General features: G+C 40.1%; 1 protein-coding gene across 1 annotated transcript; it reads right to left on the reverse strand.

The window, feature by feature from the left end:
- Nucleotides 1-334: 334 nt before the first annotated feature.
- Nucleotides 335-2382, reverse strand: LOC124370133. The gene is made up of 3 exons (XM_046828424.1): nt 1642-2382; nt 1312-1458; nt 335-991 (listed from the first exon to the last, which is right to left on the reverse strand). The coding sequence occupies exons 1-3, from the start codon at nt 1822-1824 to the stop codon at nt 335-337; spliced, it is 987 nt and encodes a 328-aa protein (XP_046684380.1). The 5' UTR covers nt 1825-2382.
- Between the last annotated feature and the right edge of the window lie 9366 nt (nt 2383-11748).

An 11748-nucleotide genomic window follows, 5' to 3' on the forward strand; every position in this document is an offset into this window, starting at 1 on the left:
TCAAATAAAACCGAAAATCGTCGATACATCGCTTCGCGTACCAGGCACGGCAAAACGCGTTCTCAAACGCTCAGTGCGCACGTACTAGGTACGGCAAAACGCGTCGAAGGGTTAATTCTTCGTGCATTTTTGCTATTGGCAGTTCACAGGGCAAATATTTCCTGTTAGGAGCATGTTCTCTCTCCTATAATGTGATATACATGGATTGTATTTTAAAATATGATCCTTGATAATACTCCTATCCACAAGGTTATGTGGGGGGTGTCTTCCCCGTTGATCGCGTTTCGGTAAAACGCCATCAGTTGATTTGTTCAAAACATTAGTAATGAACATGTCATTGTTTTTTTTGTAGCCGAGTGTGGATAAGAAAAAATGTTTTACAAACCATCTTTCTTGCTCCGTCACTGTCTGTAAGGAAGTAAAAGAATGTTTTTCCCCTCCTTGATTCTTCCTCTGGGTGTGTTTTCCTTTTAACTTTGCTTTTATCAATGTGCCCTAAAATAAAAACTTTTCTCTCATTTTCCTCCATAGCCCAAAAGTGTTCGTGGATTTTCATTCTTCTGTGTTCTGTAAGTTTGGTCGTGCATTTTCTTTTACATGTATTATTACATGGGGGCTGAAGTGCATGTTTATCTTTATTTTTTTCACGTTTTGATTTAATGTCTTCTTTACACCTCGGCGCAGCTCTTTTCCTCGGGTTCCCATTTTTGGTGAACCCTTTAGGAGCTTCATCTGTTTCCTCGAGCAAAGCAGCTGTATTATTATGTTCTAAGTTCGACTCTGCTGTCTCCATCTGCTGGTGTTCCTCTGTTGGCGCTACTTCTATTGGGTTGACTTGTTCAACTACAATGGCAACATTTTCTACCAAATCTGGAGCTATGTCAAACAGCACGTCGACATTCTGTAGCTGTTGTTCTTCTGCCGCTTCAGGCAATAAATCAAACAAATCTTCAATAAAATCACTGGCATTGTCTTCATTTGATTCATAGCTCTGCAAAAAGTGAAATAAATGAGTTTTTCATTAAGGCTATATTTTATATATTTTTTCATGTAGGCTATATTTTCATCCTATGCAATTTACATATTTGGTAATTCAATGAGTTATGACAGTAGTAAGATATAAATCAAACATAAAAGTTGCCTATAGACAACATTGCATAACCCTACAAAAGCTAACAAAATATGAGGCGTTGGTAGGCCTACATTCAACTAGTTCGCTTATTTATTTTATTTACTGAATTAAATAAATATATATTACCGATATATTTTAGGCTATCAGTTTGATAGGGCATAGTAGATTAAGCAAATTACCTTTTTATTATCTGTAGTTGTCGTAGACTCTTCATGTCTGATATCAACTTCTGTTAAATTAGCATAAGGCCTACTACGTGTTTCCTCATTGTTCAAGTGGACGACCATAAAAAGTGATCCGTTTTGAAGAACTGTAGGAGCGCTTGGCTGAAAAAATAATAATTTTGTAAATAATTTTTGCAGGGACCAGCAAACAAAAAGCATTTAGGCTACAGTGGCTTAATCTAGACTAATTCTGCATATTGATAAATTAAGTTTGTTTTAAAAGCTCTATTTCTAGGCCTAGGATTAAAACTATATTATGGTAGGCCTAATCAATATTGTACTTACATCTGCATTACTAGAAGTAGATGGCAGAGACTGTTCTACTTGCTCAAACGATGTTGATGTACTAGGCCTAGGCCTAACTGGCAAAACTTCCTTAGGGGCAGGATTGCATTTGCTGTCAGAGTTATGAACTAAAAATGCGCATCTAGAAAATGATTTCTTACACACATTACATGTATAACCCATTTTAAACCATCTGAATCAAACACTTCTTCTCAAGGTTTCAAACTCACAGTCCAATCACAAATTCAGAGCTTATAAAGAAATTCACTTCAAACCTAAACAATTTTGTTTTGAGGTTATATTACGGCTTAATCAGCTGAGGTATAATAGTTATTAGTTATTCATTTTGCGTTTTTTGATGTCATTTTACACTGTAATGTTACACTATTAACAAAGTCAAGCTTAATTGCACACGTCTCAAAAGTTAATCCAAATGGGTAACTACATGTGACGTAATAGATATTCTAAGCAAGAAAACAGTATCTGCACGAGACTAAGCAAAACAACCGTATCTGCACCGCACATACGTTTATTTTGCTTAGACATAGTAGATACGGTGTTTTGGCTTAGAAATTCAGAATTGAAGTGTAGTTACGGTATATTTCATATTGATTATCTCAAAAACTGTTGTAGATACGGTCTTTTAGCTTATTTTTTTGGATTCCTCGTTGTCAATAACATAAAAATCACCTCTAACCTCAAATTCCTTAATTTTGTCAGTTACGGTCTTTTCGCTTAGCAGGGCAGAATTGTAGAGTATAAGTAAAAAACCGGGCTAAGTGCCAAAAAGTTACTTTTGAGATAATCGATGAAAACTGCATATAACTGTCATAATTAAATATTTTTTAACTGTAATATATTAAATAAAAAATATACATCACTACTAATAGTATCAGTGGAAGAATGCATTAAATACCATGGCAACAGCAAAGAAAAAAAATATTGAATTCAACTTTTTTTGAAAAGGGGTATGTCACAACTTACTGAGGTAAAAACCGGGCTAAGTGCCACATTTACTTCGGGCTATGTCACAACTTACTGATGTAAAAAGAGGGCTAAGTACCAAACAAATGTTACTACTTAAAACCAGAAAAATGAAAGAGTAAGCAAACATGTAGTTAAAAAATAATACAGGTTAAAAAGACAAACAATTATAATGTTATACCAGTTTAATTATTTTAAACTTTTACTCAAATACTCGATAGTATATTATACACTAAACTAAAGTTAACAGTCAGAAACACTGAAACTTTTATGCAGTTAAATTGTATAAAAGTCTTTGTTCTCTTCTTTGAGGTAAGGTATCATCTTTTTCAGGTCTTCTTTTTTTTCTTTAGTTAATAGGTTTATTGTTTGCAAAGTGGATAGGTTTTGCAAGATGTCCTCTTTCTTAACCCCCTTTTTGAACACATTTATTTCAAGCCAAGTTACAATATCAGTCCATGATTTTTTTCACAAATACTATACATGGTTTTGTTCTTGTAATGTTTAGCCATTGGACTTTGGATATTTCCAATTTCTTTGTAATCAGACAATTGTTACTACTTTCCTTAACCCTCCGAGTGTTGCATTACATACCCCAGGAGTGTTTTGCCATTTTTTGTGACTTTTGCAGTGTTTTAGAAAAATATTTTTAAAACATCAATAACTAAAATTAATTCCATACATGTATACATATTTGTAAACTAGAATATGTGGGCTACTATAAAATATAAGGTTTGAAACACTTACTTCAATTTTGAATTTTTCCTGTGGGTAGAAACTTTAAAACTTCAAAAAAATTTTCTGAAACTTTCCAAAATGTGAATTTTTTCTATTTTTTCCTGTTCACTTTATAAAAAAATCTAAATAGCCATTTTGTACACAATTTATTACTGAACAAAAATATATATACACTTATACACTTTTTTTAACACCTTGAGTAAAAAAAACATGAAAAAATTAACTCTATACACTATGTACAAAAACCTTGTTTTCAGGGAAAAACCACTTACACACTTTTCTTTCATCTTTCGGGCCATTAGGGGCCTCCAGTAGTGTTGTAAGTTCAAGAAACATTCCTTATGTACTCCACAGTTTACAATCCTGGGCAGTGGTAAGTGGATCTTTTGCTGGTGTTTGCAGACTGCGCAAATTCTTGCAGCCTTGTTCGGTAAAAGTGTCAGTTTGTGTGGTGTGTCTCCTGCAAGTCCAGAAACTGGTTGTACATCAGTAGAAGCTGTCAATGAATCTACTAAATCAATAAAAAAATCCCTCCTGGATTTAGGCCTGTCTGTATTTTGGGAATACAGTATATAGGCATTGAAGAGACAAAGGTCGAAAAAGTTGAAGAAGATTTTTCTTCCAATATTTCACTGTCGCTCTGTTGCATGAGAGGTGGTACACACACTTGTCGCTAACATCAACTCCTCCCATATGCTGATTATAATTTGTGAATCAGCAGTGGTTTTACTCCTTCTCGTCCCTTTTTACTTTTTATAAGTTTATCCTCAGCGTGGCAAGCTGTCGTTATCAAAGAATACACTTTTTCTGGTAACTGTCTGACGATAAGCAACTAAGAGGACATCCTTATGTCTAAAATAAATACTTTCTCTTTGCCCCAGTTTAGCTGTTTTTAACTGTTGTAGCCAGATATTTAGACTTCTTATTAATTGTCCCAGTTAAGAATGTTTTTCTTTCTAAGAGCTTCAGTGCCAGTGGTACCTTTGTGTAGTAGTTATCGGTGAATAAGTGGTACCCATGATCTAGCAAACCACTTTTCTCCATTACATCTAAAACAACTTTTTCTGTAAAAGGTCCTTCTACATGGGCTAGGTAAATCAGTGCCAGTGTATAATTCTACATGTATCACATAACTTGTTTTACTGTCGCATGTTTCAAACTTTTTTTATTCCAAATTGCTTGTGCTTTTTATTTGGAAGGTACTGAATGAAAGTGCAACGGTTTTTTCATACCTATTAGGCTTTCATCCAGACATACATTTTGCTCTGGTACGAAATGCCGTTTTTTGAATTTTTCATTCATAATGGTCTATAATAAATCTAACTTTATGCAAGGGATCGTAACCTGGCTCCCCTTTAGGAATCTGTGCAGCATTTATCAATTGGAAATTGGACATCAGATTCAAAAACCGATTAGATGACATTGTACGGCTAAAAAATGGTATAATTTGTGATGCCCTAGTGTCCCAGTATGACTTTACATTATTCAAGTTATGGATGCCCATATTTATGAGTAAACCAAAAAATATTTTCATCTCAGATACAGTGCAGGCTTTCCACTTCCTTAGTCTAGAGTGTAAAGAAAGGTTACCTTGGGCTTCCTCAATTTTTTTTCTGGCATATAAATTTGTCTGATCAGTCAATAGGTTCCAAATGAAATTAGTGAAAAATAGATAAAGATAATCTATTGGCTTACTATTTCTAACTGGGACATCTCTCACTCCAGTGTTCCTCCTGGTGAAGTCTGTCTCTATACACTTTTCTGGTTCACCAGAGTACGTTCTGACCCACAATAAATTATTACTGGGCTCTTTCTTTCTCTTAGGCCTAGATGAATTGCAGTTACGTACATTGCGGTTAGGTAACCTACCTGTGCTAGTACTTGGTTGATCTAGGTCAGTATCATTTCTGTCAGAAGTTTCCAAGTCATCTGAATTTGGTTGGTATTCATCATCGCTGCCTGATGAGAAGTCAGTTAGAGAATCATAATCCAACAACCTCCACTTGTACGTCGTCATCACTTTGGTCATCTAATTCACTAAGATTGTCAATCATATACTAAATTTCTTATGTCATCACTTCTATCCAAATACCGGCTCATTTTAAAACAATACTAAACACTACAGACACCAACAAAGGTTAGTCGTTCTAATGTCAAAATGAACTGGCACAGCTGAATTTCTACAAATGCAAGAGCAAATAAAACGGCAAATTTTTCGACAAACGGAAGGCATTATACAATCACCATGTAGCCTAGATGTTCTAGAATCGCATAGTATTCGAATAATCTCGATATCGCTATCGACAATCGGTAAATTCGGTAGAAAACTACGGCGTTGCGTAACCGTCAGAAATCTGACGCAAAACACTCGGCCGGTGCTTCGTAACCGTCAGAAATCTGACGCAAAACACTCGGAGGGTTAAAATCAAAAGAGTCATCTTCATCCATAAGTGTGGTAAAAAATTGTTTTTTGTGGGAGGCACTTACAAGAATTTGAACGATGTCTAGTGGGACTTCACACCTACTTACTCTTTTTTTTCTCGATGAGCGCAAAGTCTCGATCACAAGTAAGATATGAATGGCCTGACACAAGATATTTATGTTCAATTTCATCAGAGATACCACGACAAACTAAATAATTCCATAAAAACAGCAACATTTTGTTTTTATTTTGTCTCCCACAGTTGTCGCTCCAAACAATCAACTTTTTTGTGGGTTATTTTGTTCAAGACTCCTTTCCACAAACAAGATGCTTCACCCTTTGCTCGTCTCTTACACATCGGTAATACTAAAGGCACATCCATTATGGATAACACAAACTCAATCTAATCACAATGTAAAGCGGTAACACACACTCCTCATACAGTGGTTAGAATGTCTGTGGCAACAAACAACCTGCAAAACACGTATAGTCTGGCGTGTGTTGCGCGCGGCACTTGACTCGGTTTTTACTGATGTCACCCTTGAACATAGCCCATGCGCATTCTAACGGCAAGGATTTGAACGAATTATTGATTTTTCTCGACATAGCCCGGTTTATACTGTATTGGGGTTGGCTTATAGCACACATTTTGATACTAAACTCAATTTCTTAATTTTTTGCACTTAGCCCGGTTTTTACTTATACTCTACAATTTGTAATGGAGTCACAAATTACCCACAATTTGATACCCCATTTGTGATGGTGTTTGTTTGGTAGGTACTGTAGTAGTCTAGTGTAGTTTTTTTGTCCCAACCAAACTTTCATCAATTGATAATTGTTTGTTAGGAATATAGTGATGTCGTGAAACATTGTTGGCATGAGTTATAGCTGGTTGGAATTTTGCTGTGGGGTCATAATCAGGATCAGTGTTTTTCGCCAATTTACTGTTGTCTGTCAAATGAAAAAACATATGAATGCATTCAAACCGGTTCCTACTAAACATTTGACCAAACCAGGGTGTATTTTGGGTCATATCAGTACTCCAGTAAGATTTCAGTGTTGGTTTGTTGATCAGTCCAATGTTTGCGTTGGGGTATTGGGGTGGATTCACAGATCCTCACACGTCAACCTGAGCTTATTGTGTGCCCCTTTGATGTTAGAGGGGTAAGCCTATCTTTGTGCCCTTAATTAGTCTAAGAAGCTTAGACTAGCATCTCCCCGATACTAGCATCTGGTTCGTCGCCTGGTTGTTTATCACCGAAAAGAGCCCTTCTCCTTGCTCCCAGTCTCTCACAGTCCAGTATTATGTGTTTTGCAGTCTCTTCAGACTTATTGCAGAGTCTACACTCCGAGTCCTCATTTCGTAAACCTAGAGTGTTTAGGTGCTTCCTGAAGTGGTCGTGTCCAGTGATCAAGGCAATCACTTGCTTAACCTGATCCCTGCCCAGCCCCATCAGCCATCTGGTGAAGCCGGAGCTAGAGTCAGTAAGCAGTCTTTTGCCGAGTGCTTGTCTTTGGTGACTGCCACCGCAAGCGGTGTGTCTTCCTGGACCATTTGTTTATACTTTGGTAAGCAGCTGACTTGCTTATACCACAACTCGGTTCTGGACCGGTGTATGGCATGCTTGCTCCGCTTTTGGCAAGCCTGTCGGCGCATTCGTTGCCACCTATGCCTGTATGACCCGGTAACCAACCAAGACGTACAAAGTTGCGTGATCCAAGCTTGCAGAGAGTGTTGAAGCACTCCCACACAAGCTTGGATGAAATGATGTTGGAGTCAAGAGCTTTAAGAGCTGCCTGACTGTCTGACATTATGCAGATGTTCTTTCCTTGGTACCCTCTGGTGAGGCCTAGGTTGGCACAGGCCAGGATACCATAGATTTCGGCTTGAAATATGGAACAGTTCCGTCCCAAACTGCCGCAAAGGGCAGTTCTAGGGGATTGACTAAACACTCCATATCCGGTTCTGCCCTTAATAAGCGAGCCATCCGTGTACCAGACAAAGCTTTTTCTTATTGTTTGGATGTTATCTTGCGATTTCCACTCATCTCTGGAGTAGAAGTCAACAGAGAATGGCTTATTGAATACGAACTCCGTTTTCATTATGGCTGAGACCATTTCGAGAATAGCGTTTAGGTTTACAGCTTCAGTGATGGTGCCGTGGCCCGCTTTAGACGCGCCATTCCTCCACAAGTCAGCAACCATCAGCCGATAAGCTGACTTGCGCGCTTCAGCTTTTATGTATACATCAAGAGGCGGAAGTCCTAAAGCCACCTCGAGGGTCGCTGAGGGACTGCTCCTAAATGCTCCGGTTGCAAAGATTGTGCCAAGCCTTTGTAAGCTTTCAAGCTTGGCTTTACCAGTTACCTGAATCACCTTTGTCCACCAGACTAATGAACCATAAGTGATTTGAGGCCTTACAACTGCTTTGTAAAGCCATAGTGCTATATGGGGTTTTATGCCCCATGAGATTCCTGCAAGTCTCCTGGACGTCATGAGCGTCCACTTTTCTTTGTGCAGGATATTGTTAAGATGATCATTCCACGTAAGCTTATGGTCTAGAGTCAGTCCTAAATATTTGACTGTCTTTGACCACTCAAGCTGTGTGGATGCGAGTTTCAGCCTGGAAAGAGACTAGGTTCTTTTTTCTAGTGAATGGTACAACTACTGTCTTAGAGGGATTTACTTTCAGTCCCTCTCCATGACACCAGTTGTGTACATGTTGAAGGTTGGTATTCATGATATCAGCAACAACATTTGTATGTTTTCCCTGTACCATAAGGACTATGTCGTCTGCATATCCTTGGACATAGATTCCATTGTTAGTAAGGTCCTCAAGTAGACCATCTACTACTATATTCCACAGTAGAGGTGACAGGATGCCTTCTTGAGGGCATCCCCTTATGGGTGCGATCACAAGCGATTCTTCATTGAGATCGGCCCTGATCCGTCTGGAGATGGCCCTGAGCCACCGGCACAGAGCTGGCTCGAGGCCACGTCGCTGTGCTCCACTTACCATCGCAGTGAATTTTGCATTGTCAAAAGCTCCTTCAATGTCCATGAAGGTGCACAATGCCAATTCCTTGGCAGACAGACTATCCTCAATCCTACTGACTAGTTGGTGCAGTGCTGATTCTCAGGATTTGCCTTGCTGGTATGCATGTTGGTTGCGATGAAGGGGAGTGTCTGAGAGAACTCCCTTTCTCAAGTGCCTCTCCACCAGTCTTTCTAATGTTTTCAGTAGAAACGAAGATAAACTGATGGGACGAAAAGATTTAGGGACAGAATAGTCCGCTCTCCCTTTTTTAGGGATAAAGACCACCCTGTTGAGACGCCAGACTTGTGGTATGTAAGCTAGGCTCGCCCTGAATAGTTCCAAGAGTGAGGAGATTCTCCAGCCCTTGCTGAAGCAGGGCCGGAAAGATTCCATCCCATCCTGTAGATTTGAAAGGGGCAAATTTAGAAATTGCTCATTTGGCTTTAGAGAGAGTGACAATCCTTCTGGCAATGGCCCAGCTACCACGATCAGCTCTTGGCCAAGAGCCTGCCTCATGGTTACTAGACGTTCCAGTGTCGTCATTCTCAAAGATGCAATCAGGGAAGTGAGTCTCAAGGAGAGGTTTGAGACTGTCACCAGACCCTGAAGTGTATTGACCTCCCTGGGACCTTAAAGATCCCAAGTGACCGGTTGGACCTATAAACGTTGCAGTCTAGCTGCCGCGCTTAATTCATTTACCTCCTGTGTAAACTGCCTCCAGGAACTTTGTTTTGCCTTTTTGATTGCTAAGCTGTATTCTGTTAGAGCTCTATGATAGGGCTCCCAGATACGGCTCCTTTTGCATTGATTGTGCAGCTTCCTAACATTAGCCCTTTTGCGAGCGAGGTCCGCAGTCCACCACTTGGTATTGGTTCGACTCTTCCCCCGTCGCAATGGACAATTGTCGTGGAAGCTATTGATTATAGCATTCTGCAGGTCAGAAGCTATCTGATCTATGTCTGTGAAGCATCGCACCCTTCCGCCTACCGATCCCAACTGTGACTGAAGGTCAGATTTATATCCCAACCAGTCAGTCCTCCTGGGATTGCGATAGAGGACCTCTGCAGCTTCATCTTGCAAGTTAAAGCGGATATACCTGTGATCTGATAATGAGGCCTCTTCGCTTACGTGCCAATTATCAACCATTACAAGTATACCTTGTGTGCAGATTGTTATATCAATAACTTCCTGTCTAATTCGTGTTACGAACGTAGGGCGGTTACCATTATTACATATAAATAGATCCCTACTTAGAAGAAATTGTAAAAGTGCCTCACCTCTGGGGTTAGTGTTGGTGCTGCCCCATCCAGCAGAGTGATGGGCATTGGTGTCACAACCTAAAAGTAGTTGTTGATGTCTGGCTTGTGCTTCTTCCACCAGGAGCTCTAGGTCTCTTGATGGAGGGAGTTCCCTGGCATCATATGGCAAGTATACGGAGCCTACAATTGTGCTCTGTACTATGCCTCCATTCTTTCAGGTCAGTGTGCCCACAGTGAGATCTCTGGAGCAGAATTCGTTGAGGGTTAGAAAATCCAAGCCTCTCTTCAACAGGATGCAGGTCCTGACATTCCTTAGAGAGGTACAGTAAATTAACTTACCTTTGGTTTCATTTAGGCCCGCCACTCTCCCTTGGTGAAGCCATGGTTCTTGAATTAATGCCAGATCAAATCCCTCCTGGAGGAAGAACTGGCAGAAGGCTGCCGAAGCAGCCCTACTGTGCTGTAGGTTGATTTGTAGGACTCGTGGCATTGTCCTTGACTGTCGAGGAGACAATTGAGACCTGCCAGAGTCCTAGGTTGGCTCTACAGTTGGAAGCCTTCACAGCCTTGTAGCAGACGTCGTCCAGGAAACACGAATCCGTAACCTTTCGGATCTGGCTTGGATGGAAGGATTTTCCACTCGTTTACGTTTAGGTTGGGATTCTGCTTTTTAAACATTTCAAGTACCTTTTCAGGTGTCTTCTTCAGAAGCTTCGGGTGAGCTCTGAAAAACACCCTAGTGGACCTCAAGATGTCCTTACGCAGACCCACTCTCAGAGAGATGTCCTCTCCCAGAGGTTTTGTTCTTTGAATTACTTCTTCCAGCCAACGTTTGTTGTGCTCGTTGATGCAGGAAGCAATTAATACACCTTTCTCTAGGTAGGTGCCCGCAAACGATGGAAGGGAACCATCCTCCAGGGGTTGGATTTCCTCCATAATTGCGTCCTCGATGGCTTCTCCTTGCTCTTCACTAAGCTTCGCATCAGGGTAGCCATCGAGGGCTATGGCCATTTTGATCGCCTCTCTGTTCAGTCAGTTGACACAAAATGTAACTAGTTTACACACATACACAATAAAAAAAGTTAAAAACATCTACAACTATTTACAACCCCACCCTTCACCCTTGTCTTGAGTTTTTACTAATTTATGTCTTCATGGAATTTGTCGAAGCATCGCACCTCATAAAGTCCTGGTTCGCCAGGGCAAATGGAACAAATGTAAATAGTTTGTTTCCTTATCCCTTCCTTTGAGCATATTCGGCATATTTTTTGCACTCTATTTCTATTTGACTTCCGCTTGTCATTCTATGATAGCCGGTGCATACTGTTCCCAGTTGGAATCATCATAATTGGAGGCGGTTGGGGGGGGGCAGAAGTCCTTCCAGAACATTCAAACGGAACTCGTACAATGACACGCGGTTTCCGGGGTTGTACATGTTGTGTACAATGAATGCATTCACCACTACAATCTGCAGAAAGTGGACAAAAATCTTTTTGAGCCACCTGAGCGTTTTCCGCTCACTAGGATAGTAGGACATCATCTGGTCCACGCGGTCGGCACCCTTCATGTTAGCGCTGTACTGCATAACAGGTTTTGGCATAAGTTTCTGCTACCTTCGCTTGTTCCTAACGGTGACCCTTTCGTTGTCGAATTGAGTAGTGATATAT

The sequence above is a fragment of the Homalodisca vitripennis genome, unplaced genomic scaffold (genome assembly GCF_021130785.1).
Source record: "Homalodisca vitripennis isolate AUS2020 unplaced genomic scaffold, UT_GWSS_2.1 ScUCBcl_20;HRSCAF=552, whole genome shotgun sequence".
NCBI classification, from domain to species: Eukaryota; Metazoa; Arthropoda; class Insecta; order Hemiptera; family Cicadellidae; genus Homalodisca; species Homalodisca vitripennis.